Source organism: Pantherophis guttatus, chromosome 3, assembly GCF_059756535.1.
Source record: "Pantherophis guttatus breed Tessera chromosome 3, ASM5975653v1, whole genome shotgun sequence".
Taxonomy (NCBI): domain Eukaryota; kingdom Metazoa; phylum Chordata; class Lepidosauria; order Squamata; family Colubridae; genus Pantherophis; species Pantherophis guttatus.
The window spans coordinates 75,332,206-75,353,984 of NC_142065.1; the positions used below are offsets into that span (position 1 = coordinate 75,332,206).

General features: G+C 36.5%; 1 protein-coding gene across 2 annotated transcripts in view; it reads right to left on the reverse strand.

Moving 5' to 3' along the window:
* The window catches only part of ADGRL4 (adhesion G protein-coupled receptor L4), a 100,353-nt gene that overhangs the window by 7,375 nt on the left and 71,199 nt on the right, over positions 1-21,779 (reverse strand). For both annotated transcript variants that reach the window (XM_087889863.1, XM_034437057.3), the window contains 5 exons: positions 21,452-21,628; positions 19,504-19,704; positions 17,533-17,753; positions 15,401-15,467; positions 40-131 (listed from right to left, as the gene is read on the reverse strand). In XM_087889863.1, coding sequence (XP_087745989.1) covers positions 40-131; positions 15,401-15,467; positions 17,533-17,753; positions 19,504-19,704; positions 21,452-21,628 — 758 coding nt within the window. The remainder of the gene's footprint in view (positions 1-39; positions 132-15,400; positions 15,468-17,532; positions 17,754-19,503; positions 19,705-21,451; positions 21,629-21,779) is intronic.

Consider the following 21,779-nt stretch of genomic DNA (forward strand, 5'->3'; position numbering starts at 1 on the left):
AACATGCTGCCAAATAATTCTCTCAAAGTTGTCTCTTACCTTATATTTTCATAGCAGCTAACTTCTGGCTTTAGCATGGCTGTTTGACGAAATACTTTATAGATAATTACTCCAAATGCCATCCAATTCACCTTGAGAAATATAGATTGACATTTTAGTTTAGGGAAAAAAAGCTTTTTTCATATAGAAAACAACTAAATAAATCCATTTGATGTATTCTTCAAGAAGAAAAACCACTTTATAAAGCAGCACTAAGTCCTGCAGTTGTGCAAATCAGAATTATAATTCTTTTTTTTTAATCTCAGCTTTATTAGTTTCCTTACAATTGAAAATAGGAAAAGGAAACATACAAAACTGATTAGTGTAGTACATAGAAATTATATTTATAATTAACTAAATGTTACAAAGTAGTAAATGGCATGAATAGTGGAAAATAAAGTAAAACTGAAAAAAAAACCCCAAAAAGAACCTGAATGGGGAAAAATATAGTATTTTGTCAACTTTTGCATAGTATTGAAAACAGTATTTACATTTTTTATTTAAAATATGTCATTCAATTAGGAACATTTATTTTCTTACCCAATAATGTCTAAATATGTATAACCACAGGTGCTGAAAAAATCACAATATTTATATTGTAATTGGGATGAAGCTCTTGCCAAAATTTCAAGGGAGTCAAATAATAAATCTAACTGGGTCCCTAATAGCACATATTTAATATAGTTATTCTAATATATTGCATTATTGACATTAACAAATAAGTCAAGTGATATAGTTTAAAATCAGGAAAATAGAAACCACTATAATGAAATAGAATGGTAATTCAATGTGTTTTCCAAAGCAATCTTTAAATGTTTTATAAATGCATTGGTAAGGTTATTTGGAGAGCAGACATTCATCCTAAATTTAACTATAAAATGCAAATATTTATCTTGGGTTTTAATCCAAACCAAATTAGACAAAGAGCAACCTGAAATATTTTGCATTCCCCTTATTGCCAGAAATACAACACTAATAACAGGATGTATTTATAGAAACTTCAAGTATAGAATACAGAAATATATGAGGATTTCACAATATGTTTACATTAAAAGATTCTGTGTTATTCTGTGTTAATCTGTGTTAATCTACCATTCTTTTCATCAAACAATGTAGTAAAAGAAAAAGAAACAGAAAAACAAACGAATATTGTTTCTCTAAGTTTGAAAATATTGAAGGTAGTAATTGGTTAGAAATGTTATATTTGTTTCACTAACAACTAGTAAAAGAGAAATATAAAACTTCAGCATACAGTGAATAATAGTATCTTATATCAGACTTATGGGATACAGTATCCCATACAATAATACTTGGGCTATTCTGCACCTATTCCTATCAAATAAATTGCCTGAAAATGAGGTTACATTAGCTTCTCCTATGAAGTCACAATAGCTATTTACAGTTATAGGAAAGGGAAAGAATTAACTTTTTCTGCTTTCTGAGGCTGGGTGCGTCAAAGGTCTTGGAAGGTCCTCAGCAAAGCACATTTTCTGAAAATTATCCTTTATTCCTGATGCTACAGTAGCTAGAAAAAAACATTGATCTTTTTTCTTCTTCATGCCACAAATGATGTTGCAGCCTGTACAGCAGTTATTATGGAGAGCAAATACACATACACACAATATCACAAACCAAAACAAAACTAAGACCTGTTTAAGAACTTAAAGTAAGACTATCTGTGTAGAGAGGTGGAAGGACTTTCACCATCTGGAATGCTTTAATTTAGAACCTTGCTCTTGAGCATGGAGTTGGCCTCAATCATTCCTCCCAGCTCTATGATTTAAATTAGTTATGTTTCCCTTTGCAATGGTCGTGTCTTTGAGGTAAACATTATGGGCCACAACAACTCTGTGACATTCTAAAATTGAATGTGTATCATGAACTATACATAACCCTTCACATTGGCCATGTTTGCTGGGGCAGCTGGGAAATGTATTTCATAATCTTTTAGCTTTTGGCTTCTGGATGGAGATCATGATGAACTAATATACCTCTGCACTGCAGAGGCAATTCTGAGCTAAAGATTGGCAGCCAGGAGTTGAGCCCTGGCCGATGGATCTTCTTTGAGATAAGTTGTGGGATCACTCATTTGAGTTCTGGATGGTAGTTTCACACGATCCTAGGGGACTTGTGGGTAATTTATGAGTAGAGCTCTAGCAGCCAAAGAAGAATGCATCATAGTCACAGCCTTTGACAGATTGGAAGGAGTATCTAATGTTTAAGCAAAAGAGATACCTACGTAATTCAGTCCAGAAGGCAAGAGATTTTTATGAAACAAACTGAAATGTTTAAACAACACTATCAATTAATGCAAAAGGTAAAGCCATTGCTCCTTGATGCTGTTTCCACTATTATACTAGCCCTATTCAGGCTACACTTTCAATCTTGATATGGGATTCATCCATTTGAACATTCATGGTGCTGGGTCTTCATTCAGGAATTCAAAAAGGTATCAATAGGTTCACACCAGTGGTGGGTTTCAAATTTTTTTACTACCGGTTCTGTGGGTGTGGCTTGGTGGGTGTGGCTTGGTAGGCGTGGCAGGGGAAGGATACTGCAAAATCCCTATTTCCTCCTGATCAGCTGGGACTTGGGAAGCAGAGAATAGATGGGGGCGGGGCCAGTCAGAATTTTTACTACCGGTTCTCCAAACTACTCAAAATTTCTACTACCGGTTCTCCAGAACTGGTCAGAACCTGCTGAAACCCACCTCTGGTTCACACAGTAGTGTATTTGTGCTGCTGCAATTTATCCTATTAATGATTTTTGCATACTGAATTTCTGGAAAGATCTAATATAAAGCAGCCAAAAGAAGATTATTTAGGTCATGGAAATGACGCCCATCAATCAGTCCTCACATTAACAATGATATTCTCGGGTTTACCTGCAACTTAAATTTAAAATCTACACTGATCACAATGTACGTGAGACTTAAAATTAGACTTTATATTTAGGTTCCACTTTTCATACTTAGTAACTACGTATAGATCTCAAAATCAAAACCTTTTAATCCCTTTTTTAATTAGAAAAAAATAGATTCCCTTTTGTTAATGAAAATATCTGGGGTTAGGGGGTGGACAGAACTGAAGGGAGAGAAGATTGTTTCTTGCTGAGTAATAAGATAAGATAGCAGACTATCGATTAGTAACTGAATACATAAAGGGATAATCTAAAGATATAATAATGTACTAAACTAGTACACACTCTTTATGACAATTTTTTTTAATGCTAAAAGGATAGGTTGATTTTATTTGTTCTCAATATTTATGATCCTTTTCTGGTTTTTATAGTTCTAAACTTTTCTATTATTTTATTTTATTTTATTTTGTTTTATTATTTTTTGTGATAATAAAGCACAACAGTTAATCCACTAAAACTGAATATGTATTCTTGGGAGAGGACTCAAAATAGAAGGCCAAGTAACCCTTAGTTTCCAATTTGAACGAGGATTCCTAAGGAAGATGGGCTAGTATAGAAATGGACAAATATTTCGCATCACACAGTGCAAGAATTCTTCTTTGCTAGACTTTGATGGGAAAGGATGGAAAACATTTCATGAACAGAAAATGGACTGCATATAGATCCTCATATATAAGAATCAGAACTCGGATGATTTCTACTTAAAATATCCAACTTCTTTCTAGTTGTAATTATTATGGCCCTCAGAGCGAAGAAGGTCTGCTGTGGTTTGAATTTGTATTATTAAACCTTTCAAATTTCTTGGTCCCTATGATATTTACCAAGACAAAGCTGTCCATATTTTAGTTTATATTCTTTGAATTATTTGATTCAGCAGCTTTCAGTGTAAACAACCACAATGAAATAAAGTATCTTTTAAATGAAAAGTTATTGAACATTAAATCCTCTAGTGTTTTAATTCTGTAGTGCTTGTTTTCAGGTGGCAACAACAGCAAGTACGAATCATTGTAATTCTGAGTCCCTCTGGAGAAAATCAGAAAGCCACACAATATCCTAGTGTGTTAGATTTTGCATTAGGATCCATGACTGAGTTGTAAGACATCCAGACAGCTCCATATTGAGCTTACATCTGAGGAATACAAGGCATTTCATCTTCTATTGGCAGTTTGCTTAAACAGCTGGCTTTGAATACATTTCTTGCCTTATGGTAGCATACAGGAAAGAGAACTGAATTTTGATTTGCCCAGCAAGAAATGGTAGAATGTCTTAGGTTGACGTGAAGACATTCGATCCTATGTCAGTAAGTGAGATAAAGGGTGGAAATAGGAGAGTGAAGTACTTAAGTGAGAGATAAGTTAGAAAGAAGAGAAATGAATGAAGGGTTAAATAAAATAATGAGAGGTTAAATAAAATATACTATCTTGCAAAAGATAGAATGTTGTATTACAGAAAAAATGAACTAAAGTTGTGTTTTTTTTCCTCTATTGATGTCTCTGCTTTGTACACAAATTATTCATATCGGATTCTGCTTTAATCTGCCCACTGACTTTAGGATAGTCTATAGGCAAATAAAAATTAAGTAATAATTGCACATTAAATAAAGCAATATTTCAAACATCTTGCCCTCCCAGGGTGAAATTAGCTCCCACCCTCCTGATCTGCCACAAGAATCTGAAGACTTGGTTCTGACAGTGGTTAGAAGAGTATCATATTGAAGATGGGCCAATAGCAGATAGCACTTAGATTTATAGTGCCTTACAGCCCTTTCCAAGCAGTTTACAGAATCAGCATATTGCCCCAACAATCTGGGTTATTATTTTACTGACCTCGGAAGGACAGAAGGTTGAGTCCACCTTTAGTCATAATTTGTAATTGGTATTTTTATTACATTTAGATATATACAGTAAGTCTGTATGGTTTTATTGCTTCCTTGTGAATTTTTAAACTTTGATTCTGTCAGGCATGAATGACCAGACCCGCAACTGTAGAGTTGATACTACCAACTCTATTGTTCTGGGCCAATTTCACAGGAATCTTCCCAGGCTGGTGGCTTGCCCCTGCAAAAGACTAGATAAAGTCCAACAGCATCCAAAAAGTGTGTGTCTGTGTGTGTGTGTGGGGGGGGAGAGAATTCAGACCTGGTCCTCTTCTGTTTATGTAAGAACTCCAGCTAAGTCCTCATCTGACTCCTCCTCCTGAATGGTACGACTGCTTTCCAACAGATTCTGACTTTTAACTTGTACATTCTAACCTTGCTTTTAATTTTATGTCTAACTGTACATTTAGTCCCATTTTAAGTTATTTTGTTATTAAATCACTCAGAATCACTCTGGTGAGATGGGCAGTGTGGCAATTTAATACATGAACAAATAATAATTCCTATGTAATCATTTCAAGAACGCACACTGAGATAGCTAGTATTTTCTCCACTTAATTAGTGAGGAAGGATAAAAGTTGCTCACCAGCCAACACCATGAACCCCAATCTTTTTCCTGTTCACAATAGGGAATGTCTTAAAAGATAGCCATAGCTTGCCAAATCACTTTCAAAACTCAGTGCCAAGGATACAGGATGCTTATCAATAGTGAAAAAGGAAACAAATTCCCAGTCTCAAAGACCATGTAGCATTTTGAACAGCAGAGTAGAAGAAAAGGCAGTTGTATACACACACTTTTGCAAGAACCAAGATGTTGCTGATGTACATCTAATGTCAGAATTAATGCTGGATTTAAGGGAGCCATTTATAATATCACTTTTCTACGGGGATAATATAAAGATACCTAATTTTCATGGAAGGGCTTTGCAGATGCTCTTGGTCATGGTAATATCCTAGCTCCCATCAAGGGTCATGTTTTCTTCTACAAGAAATACTTTGATCCAATATTGGAAGGGATCTTCCTAGTTTCCCAGGGCTAAAAGTCTGGAGATATCATTAGTCCATAATGTTGATTTTTGTCTCTTTTTAGGAAAAAAAAATAGATAGTTATTGGAACACTTTTGAATTTCTCAAGGTTTACCCTAAAGGGTCATAAAACTCCTCATAGCATTTAGAAAATTACTGATGGCAGTTTTATTTCAACCATGCCTTCAACCTTAATTAAATGTCATTAGTATCCATCTTGGATGGTAATTTAATATATTAATTATAATTATTTTAAAGTATTGTAACTTTACTCCAAAACTTTTGGTTTTGTTCTATTCTAAAAACTAAAATAAATAAGAAAAGATAGGGAAAATTAATAAAAAGGAGAAAGGAATATTTCTATTTCTGGCCATTTGACATCCTTTTCCCATATCTCCATTTGACATTTCTCTCGTGAAAGTAATAAAGTATACATGCCATATTTTGTAAAAAAATATTCTAAGGAGAAAAAAGGATTTCCTGATTAAAAAGAATACTTTATTCTCAAACATTGCGCATTCGCCAAAATGATTCACAGAAACATCTGTGAAAATTATCATGTGCCAGAAATGAAAATATATGGTGGGAACATAGAGGTGAAAAAGTAGTTGAAAACGAGCAGGTTAAAATATTGTGGGATTCCCAAATACAAACTGATCAAGTTTTGGCTCATCCAGATTTCAACCATATTTGTATACCAGGCAGTCATTGAGATATGACTGCAATTGTACCCAAAATTTCTGTTGCTAAGCAAAGCAGTTCTTGAATGAGTTTTGCACCATTTTGTAACCTTTTTTTTTGCCACAGTTGTTAAGCAAAACACTGCAGTTGTTAAGTAACTCACGGGGTTGTTAAGTGAATCTGGCTTCCCCCATTGACTTTGCTTGTCGGAAGCCAGCTGGGAAGGTTACAAATGGTAATTACATGACCCTGGGATAGTGCAAGTGTTATAAATAAATACATGCCAGTTGCCAATGCCCACATTTTGATTACGTAACCATGGGGATGCTACAATGGTCATAAGTGTGAAAAATAGTCACTTTTTTCCAGTTGTAACTTCAAATGGACACTAAATGAATGGTTGTATGTTGAGGACTAAGGGGTCAACATTTACAAAAATCTGTTAATGCATATGATTTGGGGGGGCGGGGGGGCTCAAGGTCAGAAGGCAGTTTTTTCATATAAGACGCTAAATTTTCATGTATTTCAACTTGGAGTTCTAGGTAGCAATTCTCAAATTAATCTGCTTAAATTAGACAGGCGTTGCATTGTTCATAGGAACAAGCTACAATACATGTTCACCCCACCCGCCATAGGTCTTCAAAATTAGGACTTGCAACCCACGGGTGGGTTCTAATTTTTTTTACTACCGCTTCTGTGGGTGTGGCTTATTTTGTGGGCATGGCTTGATGGTCATGTGACAATTCTTTAGGATTTAGCAGAGGTACTGGTCTACCAGACTTTTAACTGCTTGCAGAGCTGTACCGGTCTACTTGTTTTTGGAGGCACCGGTCTACCCATTTATTTTTGCAGGCATCGGTCTACTCATTTGTTTTTGGAGGCACCAGTCTACCACCACACTGCCTTTTAACACTGATCAGCTGTAGGGCAGCCCTTTGAAGCCCCGCGACAAGAGTTTAAACAATTTTTTTCCTTATAGCCCATCATCTAGGACTCAGGAGGCAGCAATAGATTGGAAGTGGGGCCAAATAAAAGGTAAGAATAATCAGGGGAGGGGGGGCAGGTGGTGGTGGAGAGGTGGGGGGCAGGGGGCGGGGGGACGGAGGAGGTTCCGGAACCGGTTTGGTGATGTCATATCACCACGGCTTGGCAGAACAGGGCCGAACCAGGAGGAACCCACCACTGTTGCAACCAGATATGTAGGTTGAGCCTTGCAACTTTGTGACATGAGTGTTCTGTTTCATTTAGTTTTTTTAGAGTTTTTTTATTTTTTAAGACAAATAAACATTTAACACATCATTCATTTCTTACATGTGACATTTCAGTGTTATCTCCAAAAATCTTCTCCTCTACTCTTATCTCCTGTATCTTCGTACTCACTAAATCCATTACAGAAATTTTAGCTAATATAATATTCTAGTTACAACATTTCTTTGTACAATGTTTCTCCCCCACTCTTTTAAAACTTATTTATATCTCTTTTCCAACCAGTAATAAAATTGATTCCATATCTTAAAATATTCTGAGTCTTCTCTTTCTTTTATCATCACAGTTAATCTATTCATTTCTGCACAATCTAAATTTTTTTTTAATTACTTCTCCCTCTGATGCTATATTCTCTGCTTTCCAGTTATGTGCATAGACAATCCTTGCTGCTGTTATTACATGTACAATCAGGTATATATTTTCTTTACTAATTTTCTCTGGTAAGATAAACAATAGGAACAGTTCTGGTTTAAAATCCATGCGTTGTTGTATCATTTCCTCCAACCATAGCTTAATTTTATTCCAATAGTTCTTTGCTTCGGGGCTGTTTCATTTAGTTTAATGGCTTACTTTCATATGCATTATTAAAGCAAGTATAGCAGAAAAGCAGAATAATAGACTTGGAAGGGATCATGGAAGTCTTGTAGTCCAATCCCCTGCTCAAGGAGGAAACCCATTTCCAACAAATGGTTGTCCAATCTCTTCTTAAAAACCTACAGTGTTGGAGCACTCACAACTTCTGGAGGCAAGTCATTCCATTGATTAATTGTTCTTACTGTCAGGAAATTTCTCCTTAGTTCTCTGTTGGTTCTCATTTTGATTAGTTTCCATCCATTGCTTCTTGTCCTGCCTTAAATTCTTAAAAGTCTTGTGCTTATTGAGATGAAGTATGCACATTTAGGATTGTAACCCATTATTAAGAGTTGCAGGGATGGTACACAGCTGACAAGGCTGTGGCAAAGGGTGAGGTAAGAACCTCCATGGCTATTGCCATCTTGCTGCCACAGTAGACTGGAAAGATGACACTAGGTGTCAATTTGGTAACTGGTGCCATGACTAACAAAAGGATGCTGTCTTCATTCTGCTGTAGCTCTAAGGCAGGCACTAGTAACTGTAGCTGAAATTTGATGTTTACGATTCTTTATTGTTAGTACAATGTATGCATAGCTAAACATGTTAAGTACTCATTTTTCAATTCTTCCCTTCTTATTATTTCTACACGTGTCACAAAACAAGTTGTATACCTGCCTTGTGGAGCTAGGGGGTTCTTAAAACATTATGCATTAGTAAAAGTAAGGTACAATTGCTTATATCAGATGCTAGCTAAATATTTTTTTAAACAGCATAATTTAGGTACAACTGAAAAAGTCAAGCAGTAATTATTCTGAACATGAGCATATTCAAAGGGAAGAAAAGATAAATGTCACTCCTATCCAAATCTCCCCAGTAATAAAATAATATTGAAAGTTGTATGTTATGGAAGTGAAATACGTAAGCATGAGTCTTTTATGGCACTCTTTCTGTAAAGAAAAGAAACAGCTAAGGAAAGAGATAATTCTGAAGATTTTGACATACTATTTCTTAGTCTGTTCAGCGTTTTATATTCAAAACTTCAGAAATAAAACTTCCAATTCATCCCTTTTTCACTAACCTAGACTCTCACTCAATAATTGATGAAACTATCTATATGCTTATGTTAAATTTCAGTAAAGCAGAAAGAAGCAAAGTTATCGCTTGCTGCTTTTTAAAGTCACATTCTTTCTTTCTCTTGTTTTTTTAAAAATCTATTTAGATATGTTTCCTTAAAAATATCTGATGTCACTATACAGACATCATTCTTCCCATGACCCTTATTATCAATGTTAGAAATAATAAGCTAGAATTCTGAAGTGCAGTCTTGCGTGAAGAGAGAAAGATTTTTGTCTTCTGGCTAATGGCTGGTGAAATGAGGCTGCTTCAGGGCTGCTTCCATCAGGGTAGAAGATAGTTAAATTGATAACTATGCAATGGTTTAAGCCAGTCAATAAAAATGTATGCCATATTAATTGCCTGAAATTGCCCGCAAGCTGTCAGTCAACAAAGAAAGTATGTCTGCTGTCTTATTTGTCTCATTATCATCTCCCAGATGGATACACCTGCCCAAATGCGTTAGCTATTTGTTCTAGTTTGACACAACTGGAAAAATGTTTAAGAACAACAACAGGAAGAAATGCTGATGGCAGAGGCGAGATAGAAGACTAAGCGGGAAAGAACTATCTTATAACGGCACATCCATCCTTTTAAATTCTAGTGGTCTAAGTCTGCACTCAAACCTGATGAGAGAGAAAAAATGCCCATCTTCAGAAAATCCACCTTTGGGGAAAGTTGCATACTGAAAAGTATATGTGAGGGAAATTTGCAGCCAGAATTAGAACAAAATGCATATTGTTATGGAAAGCTGCACATTTATCACCTGAGGATTTGGGTATTTGTGTTTATTAAGCTTGGGAATGAGAATGAGAATATTCTTTATTGGCCAAGTGTGATTGGACACACAAGGAATTTGTTTCTGGTCTATAAGCTCTCAGTGTACATACAAACAACAAAGTGATAAATCATAAATCATAAGGTACAATAATAAATCATAAGATACAAACAACAAAGTGATAAATCATAAGATACCAATAGGAGAAGGTAATAGGAAAGATGAGAAGGACAATAGCAATACAGCCCTTCTAGAACAGAATAGAATAACAGAATTGGAAGGGACCTTCTAATTCAATCCCCTACTTAGGCAAGAAACCCTATACCAGTTCAGACAAATGGTTGTCCAAGCTCTTCTTAAAAACTTCCAGTGTTGGAACATTCACAACTTCTTGAGGCAAGTTGTTCCACTAATTAATTGTTCTAACTCTCAGGAAATTTCTCCTTAGTACTAGGTTGCTTCTCTCCTTGATTAGTTTCCATCCATTGCTTCTTATCCTGCCCTAAGGTGCTTTAGCAAATAGCTTGACTCTTTCTTCTCTGTGGCAATCCCTGAGATATCGGAACACTGCTATCATGTCTCCCCTAGTCCTTCTTTTCATTAAACTAAACATACCCAATTCCAGCCACTGTTCTTTATATGTTTTAGCCTCTGATCCCCTAATCATCTTTGTTGCTCTTCTCTGCACTCCTTCTAGAGTCTGAGAATATACGAGTAAATATCCTTAGGCATAAGACAATGCTGTGGGAATTAGGTGTTTAGCAGAGTGATGGCACGGGCGGAAAAATGTCTTTGTATCTAGTGTTATAGATTTGGCATGCAATGTCCTGTAGTAGCATCCTGAGGGGAGGAGTTTTTATGACCAAGATCCTCCTCAAAATGGCACCACCAAAATGGCAGCCTCGGTGACATGTTCTCTAGTAGTTATTTATCTTTGCAAATGGAATAATCAGGAACTTATGTACAATGGATTAATAACTGAATATATACAAAATTAGTTTAAATGGATATAGATTTATAGTTTGCATAGATTTATAGTTTAGAGTGATAGCCTTTGCTTTCATTGTCTGAAAGAACCACTAGAAAATCACTGATGTTTCTGACTGTATTCTTGAGAGATATTTGGGAATCTAAAATGAAAACTTTATATGCAATCAGATACTCTTCTTTGTGGCTGGACTACTGGTATAATCAAGTATCCAACTTCCATAGACACTCTGGTCTCCAAAGTGAATTGTCAAAATTTCCCTTTTCATAAGAATTGTGGGAGAACACCCTCACACAACTAAGATCTGTTCTTACTTTATCATAAATGGTGTACAAAATTTTAGGTTGTAATACCGGTACCTGGGATGGCTACTGAGGCATATATGATAATGTTTCTTCACTCTTGGCCAGAGAAATAAAGAGGCATTTGTTTACTTTCTTACTAGCTTACTAGCAGCTTAGTATACTGTATTCCTTAAAGAAGAGTTAAAAATGACACATAAAGTCATAATGTCTCAAAATAACTTTCAGTTCCATTCCAGGCACCATAAACTGACTCAATTCAAAAACAAAACATCTCATTATAAAAGGAAATACATCAGTGGTGGATTGCCCTGGTTCGCACGGGTTCTATAGAACTGGTAGTAAAAGTGGCGGGAAGCTCCACCCACTGACCCCGCCGTCATCAAAAGGCTTCTGTGCATGTGCAGAAGAGAGCATGCATGGCCTGGTTGCAAACCAGTAGTAAAGGTAAGTAGAACTCACCCCTGAAATACATGATATTTCTGTCCCCAAGTCCTGTTGGAGAAACTAGATTTCAATCATCTAAGATAGGTTGGGGCCTTCTCCTGCAGAATGCTTTTCCGAAGAAATCTGACCTAAGAATCCTTTCCATCTTGCTGATCATTTGTGTATTCACATTTCCCCCCCAGTGTTGGTGAATTTAATATTGAAAAAAGTTAGGTACCAATGTTTCGGAAAAGAAAGACTGGATCTGCTGGAACTAAGCAATTCTTAGGGGCCCTTGGCATGATTTCTAATGACTTGTCTCCCAGTGATTTCATGGAAGCTTTCATTTCCAGCCTCTTGACAGCAGCCTGGGAGGTGGTAAATATTGAAAAACTTCTGACTTCCCAATGCTTCATAAATATACTTTCATGTAGGGTTGCTTTGCCAATCTCTTTTCTGTTCAGGAGTGGTTACAGTGGCTGAATACTGTATCACAGTGTAGAAGTTAGCAGGCTTAGCCTAACCTTTTTATATCGCTTGTAGCCATAATTACTTTCACCCCTTCCTGCAGGCAGCTTTTCTCTTTTTCCCTAAAGCTTATGCTGAAGTCATTATTTTATTTTAAAACTATATTATAGTTGCAAACTCCCTGCCCAGTCGAGCTTTGATCTAATCTGAAATATAGTCTCGGAATTATTGGTGGTGCAATAAAGTCTGCAAAGAGAAGCAAGTTGGGGAAATTATCTTTGGCACCCAGCTTGTTTTACAAAGGTTTAAAGTACTCCTTCCTCTTTGCATGCTCATGCTGACCCAATATATATTTTTTAATATTTTCTCATCAAGAAAATAATAATTAAAACATGGATAGGATCAATTATGCCACAGGCCTATACTTCAGAATTCTAATAGTACTTCAGGCATTAATGAATAAATATTTCAGGAAAGCGAGCACTGTTTAAACATTTGGAGGGGAACAAGTGTATAGTGATGAATGTTGAAGTGAATGTCTTTTTAAAACCAGACCTGTAATATCAAAATTGCTTCATCGTCTTAAAACAAAGTGTGATATTGAAAATAACCCTTATAAGTCTGTAGGGTCGCTATAACCTTAATAAAGTACGTGAAACTTCCAAGGCATATTATGATTAACTCATCAAATTATCTCCCATCCTTTCCCCCTTTATTTATAAAGAAATATCTAGAAAAGCCTAGCAACAGCCTCCTCCCAAAAGTTTATTTAAAACATTGTGGATTCCAAGTATTAAGTGGTTCATTTTACCATCCTAATAAAAATCACAATGTTTCTCAATATGCTATATTGTCATATTCTTATGTAAAAAGAAAGATTTTTTAAAAAAGCATTTTTGATTACATGATGGGCATATTCCTTTCAATGGAAAAAAATTGTATTTCCCTTTAGGCATGGATGAAATTATTACCTTCTTTACATTATCTTGTAGCTCGAAGTTAGTAGAGAGGTCATATCAAATTAATATGAGTATTTTCTCTAGATCAAGTATTCACAGGTATCGCTGTTGCTAAGATTATTTCTATATTTGTTAACGTTCTTCCTGGTTGTGGAATATTGTATTAGCAGACCAATATTCTTCTACCATTCCAATGCTGAAGACAGCAATGCCACATTGAAAAGACAGAGAGATTAGCTATGGTGGTAAACCAGACAGATTCTCCAACAAACAGCAAAACTGCAACTAAGAAAATATGTTTTTCTTTAAAAGGTGGCTGTATACAAGAACAGTACCTTACAAATGCCAGTGGGCTGTGCAACCTATTTGAGAAAATTGTGAAGAAAACTTTGCAACTTATTTAACAGGGAAAAATGAATTCTTACAAATTATCAGTTTTAAGACCCATTGAAACCTTCTTTCACCATTTTTTCTCCAATATTCCAAACATCTCCCTTTTTCAATAGCTTCTTAGCAAAAGCCACTCCTAGAAATTAAAAAGGTCATGCAATGTATTGGAACAAAACTGTAAACATTTGGATAATATTGCTAGAATACACTTGCTCATGGACTTGTCTGAAAATACGCAAGTTTGTTTGGCTTTGAATATAAATCCACTGGTCAATGGGATTAATGGGATCTGTCCAGCGGTGGGATTCAGCCAGTTCACACCAGTTCAGGAGAACCGGTTGTTAACTTTCTGAGCAGTTTGGTGAGCTGGTTGTTGGAAGAAATCATTAGGGCAGAGAACTGGTTGTTAAATTATTTGAATCCCACCACTGGATCTGTCATGGATCATGGACACCTGGAAAAAACAAGGGTAGTATTGTTTAAGGGGTAGTATTGCATTAAGGCTCTTGTCTAAATGAGGTCATTTGGAATAGTTATCCATAGCTCATGCTGATTTCCCCAAACTTAAATTCCCCTTTATAACTGCACCAAATTCATTGAAAAAAATGTTACATGTGTAACAGTGCCTGAGTTGGAAGGAATTATAAGCATGTGCAATTTGGAATAGTCTAGATCAAGATAAACCACTTTATCTGCTTCACTACAATTTCATAACGTGAAAGAGATTGTTTAGATTTTTCGATACTAACCTGGTAATAGATTTATGCTTACTGTACTTCGTGCTAACCGTGCAAATATATTTTAAACGAAAATTTTATCAGCAAATGAGGACCAGGAGTTATTTATATCATTGACCTAACAGTCCAGGATTTTTTACTTGATCTAAATTAAGTCTTACATGTTTAACTTCCTGGCACTTTGGAAGCATCAAATATTTCCAAAAGATCAAGATCTGAAAACAATTCCAAGGGGAATTAAAAAGTCTCCTTCCATCTGAAATATAGGCTATCAATTCTCAACTTGCCTGTCTGTGTGAAATAGCAGGTTCTTGTCTCTGATGTTGCAATTTTGTTTAAAATAGCCTTGATGATGGCAGGGTACACGAGAATGAAAAAAAATATAAAAAAGATGACAGCCTAATCTTCAAAGATGACCGATCACAGATAAAAGATTAAGTAACTCAGCATTTGAAATACCAGATTATCTGTCTCCTGGCATCATGTCTGTATACCTCTCCTGCTGAGTTCTGCCAAGATACAACTGACATGTAAAGATGCTACATCTTACACAACTGAATTGCTATAGAGAATTCTGTTCCCTCCAGCCATCGGGTTAAAAGAAACAAATCCCCAACTGAAATATTTAGTTAATCAAACATATGTTTTTGAGACAGGCAAAGCACTTAGACGTAGAAGAGGTAAATATATTTTAGAGCCAGTTATATAAAAGTCTTTAAAATAGTTCATTTTAACATTTTAAAGCACTCACAGATGGCCTATCAATGGGAAAGTAATGATTACACACCTTTTGTTATTATTACTATTTTATGTATTCCAGTTTTTTTAAAAATAAATATGGGAAGAAAAGCATACTTACAAGGATTATTAGACATGCTGGTCCTATAAAACTCCATATAAAGTTATTCTTTGTGCTGAGCCAACATCTGTAAGGTAAATAGGATGAAATATTTTGAACTACATTTACAGATTAAACCATCTTGGCCTGGTATTGAGTGCCAAAGCCAAATATCTTACTTTTTTGGTATTCTTATTTCTGGATAAAAGTTATTGAATGCGTTGTTCCTGAAGCTAAAGATGACTCATTTTTTGTAGATGTGTACAGTGTTTTGAAGGCATTTGAAGAGAGGCATGGGAGAAGCATATCTTCAAACCTGTTTGGCAAAGTATTGCACACTAATTTAAAAGGGAAGGTGAAATAGCCATATTGCTTCACTTCACATTGTTTGGATCCCTAGTCAGGTGTAGTCAGCACTGTATCCTCCAAATTCTAAAACTGATGAAAGAAATGATAAGGCAGAAAGGCTATGGAAGGTACCTGGACAAGGAGCATTGTTACCTCCATGGTGACATGACATGACATGACAATAGTCAGTTTTGTGTGTGATTTAGGTACTGGTCTAGAAGCCAGGAGACTGTGACTTCTAGTTTTGTTTTAGGCATGAAAACAGGTTGGATGATCTTGGGCCAGTGATCTCTCTCAGCCCAACCCATCTCATACAGTTGTTGTATGAAAAAATAGGAGCAGAAAGGCAGGGGTGAAATCCAGCAGGTTCGGACAGGTTCTGGAGAACCAGTAGCAGAAATTTTGAGCAGTTCAGAGAACCGGTAGAGGAAATTTTGAGTAGTTCAGAGAACCGGCAAATACCACCTCTGGCTGGCCCCAGAGTGGGATGGGAATGGAGATTTTGCAATAACCTTCCCCCAGGAGTGGGGAGGGAATGGAGATTTTGCAGTATCCTTGTCCTGTCATGCCACCAAGCCATGCCCACAGAACTGGTAGTAAAAAAAATGTGGATTTCACCACTGGAGGAAGGAGTATTAGGAGTATCACTGCCTTAAGTTATCTATAAAGTACTAAAGGTGGGATAAAAATTTAATAAACAAATAAATAGCTCAAAGAACCTTGCTGACACCTAATTGGATCACTTTGAATAAGTCTTATTCCAGATTAAAGGATATAGTCTTGCCTGAAAGATGGATGAGGTGAGGAAAAAAGAATAATTGAACAGATAGTAATGAAGAAAGTTGATACAAAGTATGGAAGAGAGTCCACAATTCTCATCCCTGGGATTGACATAACTGCCTATTCAGAACAATTTGAATTAAATTTGAGGTTTTAAAAATCCTTTTTTAAATTGCATAATAGGGAGATAATTTTTTTCTTGAAAAAAACCAATATTGAAATATCATTTAAATTATTTTTGCAACAGCTTGGATAAAAGAGGAGAGAAAGAAGGAGGGGAGGAAGAGTAGGTTACTATACATCAGAAATAAATAATCTACAATGAGAAAAAAAAAAGCTTGGGAAATAGATATACAGCATATAATATCAGGCCAGGACTGCTAAGTGTTGCCTTCTTCCATGGAAATGAATGGAGAAGCTTTTATAGATGAGACCATTACATTTGATCATTTGATTTTTCTCTCGCTTCATAAATAAATAAATAAAAATATCTTGCCTCAAATGCATACTTTCAGACTTGATTATCCTATTTAATCTTGGTTACAGATGACAGTTTCTCCTTGAATTGATATACTGGGTTTCACCCAATTCAACAGGGGAGACAGAATTTTGGAATAAAGTGTCCATAAATTGAAGCACAGTCAGATATGTCTCTGAGGCTAAAGCTCTTCCATCACTACCAAGGATCTTGTGAATGTTTCTAGTATTTAGTCAAAAATTAAATACACTCAAGACACAATGGGAATAGTCAGCATAGGAACACCGATTCCTTATTGGGCACAAGAGACAGATGGCAGAATACCTTCTGGCATTGGGTAAATTAAGGTCTTCTATGCATTCTTAAATGAGGAGTGCTGAAGTCAAAGATGTTAATGATATTTCAAAGCTGTTAGTATCAAATGACTACATTTGTTAAAAATATTGACAACGAGAAAGTCATAGCCAAAGCAGAGTTGTGCTATTACATCCTGGCAGACTGTATTTGGACCATGTTTGAAGTATCCAAGGTGTAAATAGTAACTTACACATCAGTTGTTCCGTAGTATTTATATCCCAGTGCAGCAGAAATGCCAACCACCACTGCTGGGCTTACATAGCCAAAAATATAGAAATTCTTGTGTAAGAATCCTTTATTGTAGATTACTCCAACAACTATAAGATACAAGTGAATGCCTTCGATACACATCCATGCAAAAGCCGCTAAGAGGAAGTAATGGAGCAATCCAGCTGTGATGGAACAGAATAGCTAGAAGGGGGAAAAAAAGGAACAGTATAAGTGACTAATATAAAACAGTACATTTATTGCAATGCAGTTAAAACTTTCTTCCTGTACAGAGGAAGCACAGGTTTTTCTGACATTTTGTCTCAATACAAGACCATTAAGGGCCTGTCATCAATTGTCTGAATGTGTACAGGAAAACACTTGGACCAATGTCATTTGAAAACTGAAGCAATATACAGTATATGCTTATTTTGCCCATGTAAAATTTTTAGCTTGAAATATTCACCCTGATATCAAGCCCAGACCAGCTTGCCATACATCGGGGGAAGGCAGAAACAGTCGTGGTGGCAAGATCAGCCATGCAGCGCAGTGGAGACCCAGCCAGTGATAAGGTGCCCCGCTGGGATGGCGTTGGCTCCGGTTGCAGGGAATTCAGCAGCGAGGGAAGCAATGGCGAAATTCTCACCCACATAGCTGACTGGTGGCCTTCCGGGACCCAGCTGGCTGGTGCCGGATACAACAGTGTGTGGGGCGAAGCGGTTGGAGGCCGGATGGAGGCCGGTGGCCGAAGCACTAGATGGTGGACTGCTAACACGGAACTGAATGCTGACGCCGGATGCTGGTTGCGTGGGTGGGTCGGAGGGGCATGGCCCCACCTATATAGAGCACTGGGAGCTCCCAGCACTGACTTTGCAATGGACTGCTATGTACTTATTTGTGCCAGGCCTCAGGCTTGAATAAACCTGTATCAAATGGTTCCAGAGCATGTTTGTTTCTGTGTTCGCAAGGCCTGGGGTTTGAAGAAGTGAGACCTGTCACATCAGACTATGCAAACTGCAGGCTAATCTACAGGTAGTCATTGATTTACAACAGTTTGTTTAGTGACTGTTCAAAGTTACAATGACATTGAAAAAATGACTTATGACTATTTTTGACACTTATGACCATTGCAGCATCCCCATAGTCATGTGATTTAAATTTGGATGCTTGACAACTGACTCACATGTATGATGGTTGTAGTGTCCCGGGGGTCATGTGATACCCCTTTTGTGACCTTCTGACAAGCAAAGTCAACGAGGAAACCAGATTCACTTAACAACCATGTTACTAATTTAACAGCTGCCGTGATTCACTCAAGAAATGTGGCAAGAAAGGTCGTTAAACTGGGCAACACTTCTCACTTAGCAACATAAATTTTGGGTTCAATTGTGGTCATAAATTGAGGACTACCTGTATTCTCTCTTCCAGGAGATAGATTTAGATTTCTCTTGTTTTCCTTACATCAATGTGGATAAGCAACATTTTTCTATACTGATTAAAAATAAAGCAACCCATAAAACAAATTGGCAGAACTCCTGCTGATATTGGAACATTGCCAGTCTAAACAATTAAGAGTCTGCCTCCACTTTCATTAACGAAGGTCTCAATTCTCCATGAAGTCCACAGGCAGAAGAATTATTCAGTGGAGTTTATATACTTTGAACTGAACTGAGTTGGCTGGAACTGTTAGATGAGGATTTTAAAACCCACCTAATGGTATTGTTATATTGAATGTTATATTAAACTTAAGACTGGAAGATACCCCACAGATAGTGTCCGTTATATGTACACCATAGAATCATTGCATAAATCACAAAAATGATGCAATCTGTGTGATGACATTCTGTTACAAGTCATATGACATCACATAGTCTCACAAAGGCTCATTAGGACATACGCCTTTGCAAATGGGCACTTTAATGTACCATTTTTGGCATTAAGAAATGATACTCACCTTATTAGTGTTCATGTTAATTCCAATCAAAAAAATAAACTCTGCCAGGAAAAGGCTGCAACAGAGATTTTTATGAATCGTTGTTCTTGTACTTTGGATTTCACTGAAGAACCAAAACGTGAAAATGCACATGGCAAGGCAAATCAATGAGATAATTATTCCAAGCTGAGTGATTCTTGTAAGAATATAATCCTTAGCTTCCTGGGATTGAAGAAAAAGTTTAGTCTACTTGAACATTTGAATAAAACTTTATTTTTGTTCTTTTTCCCAAGGTTATCCATATTGCGTGTGCATATGTGTGTTGTAGCATGTAAAGGGCAGATGCACCTGCTCCATCATTTTATGGATCTTCTCTGCTTTCAGTAATACAGCAAATGAATAAAAATCTCTTGTCTAGAATGTTTACTTTTAGTCTTGATTATCCATTTCTGTCTTGATTATAGATGACAGTTTCCTTTCCCTCGCCTTCCCTCCTCCACTCCCTTCCCTCCTCCCCTGCCTCCCCTCCTCTCTTCTCCCCTGCCTCCCCTCACACACCTCCCTTCCCCTTCCCTCCCTTCCCTTCCCTTCTCTCTCTCTTTTTTCTTATTATTCAAATTATTCAAATGACTGGCACAGAGGAAGGAAAAATTAGTGTGGGTTTCATTTTAATGTCAATTGTACCCTTTCTGAATATCAAAATAATCTTTGTACATTTCAGAATGTTTCAGTGTCATTCATAAATAAAAAAAGATATTCTAAAGTTATAATGAAGAATGTTGGTACTAAAATGGATATCCATATGAAGAAAACTGAAACACATACTTTAGTTACTTTTCATGTAATTTATTAGCATAACTCTAGGTCAGCACTGCGAAATCTAATTTTTGAAATGTCATCTCCAAAGTGTGAAAAGTGTGAAACTTCTGTGTGTTCTTCATTCTAAACCTCTGGAGTGAGTACACACTGTGAATATTAAAAATCATGAAGGACAAATGAGGGTCTTTCTAATGGCTTTCTGAGATATAGTACACAGACTAAGAAGTGGTGCGTAGAAAAGTGTTTAATGAAATCCACAGTTCTTGCACAGAATAAGTTTGGCAAGGAAAAAAAAAGTTTGGATAGCAATCAATTCTCTTTCACTTCACAAAGAACTGATCAGTGGGGCAGTTGGAAAACAAGGTAGCAATTGCAGGAGGATAGGTTAACCGGTAGATAATATAATGCTCTTTGTCACATTGCAGAGTCAGAGTGTCAAAGAGACTTCATTGATCCATACAATTTTACCAGGGATGCTGAAACTTTGGCATGCAACTGTAGTAATTTCTATTGTCTGTGAAACATAGTGCAGGGACTCATAGCTAGTATAGGTCTCTCATTTCCATTGGATCTTTCTTCCAACTAAATGTAGGTGAGAATACCTTTTGAAATGGAAGAGTCATTTCGAGTTCAGATTTTTTAAAGTATAAGGCGGCCCATTTTTTTTTTCAAACAAAGACGTATCAAAAAGTAAAAGAACAGCTGCCCTTTTAAAAAAAATGAAGTGTTCCATGATAAACCATAGAAAATGAACAGTGAACAACCCTCTAGCATAGAAAGTAAAATAGAAAAGGGACCGTGTTGTACCAATGGATATCTAGAGATTCTAAGAATGTGATGTTCAGGCAGTGGTGGGATTCAAGTAATTTAACAACCGGTTCTCTGCCTTAATGATTTCTTCCAACAACCAGTTTGCCAAACTGCTCAGAAAGTTAACAACCGGTTCTCCCAAAGTAGTGTGAACTGGCTGAATCCCACCACTGTGTTCAGGGTCAACCTAGCCACAGAAATATCTAATCCTGAAGAAGGAAGTGGTGGAGGAAGAGATTAATCTGTTTGCAGAAAATATTCCTTATAAATGGGTTTATGGCCCCAAATAGAAAAGACTAATTAAAAAACAGTCTTTAAATTAAAAAAAAAAAACACTTACAACTTTAGAGCCATTTGAAGACATCAAGACTGCAAAATGAGTAAGATGGTTACATCTGCATGACGTATGTGTGCTATTGGAGTGGGTCCTCTCACACCCTTCTGTGGCCCAGTTCCCTTCCATTGTGTCTTCTGAATAATTCCAAAATACACATTTAACATCCTTTTTGCCTACAGTCTGGAGCAGAAACAAAATATGTTAAGAATGATAAACGGCATACAATTGTGTGAACCTCTTCTAATGAACAACCTCACCCCTGAAATTTGGAAGGTCTTGAAGATCTGGCTTTTATCCTTTGGGCCTGGGCCAGGATGCTAGTTGCATTTTA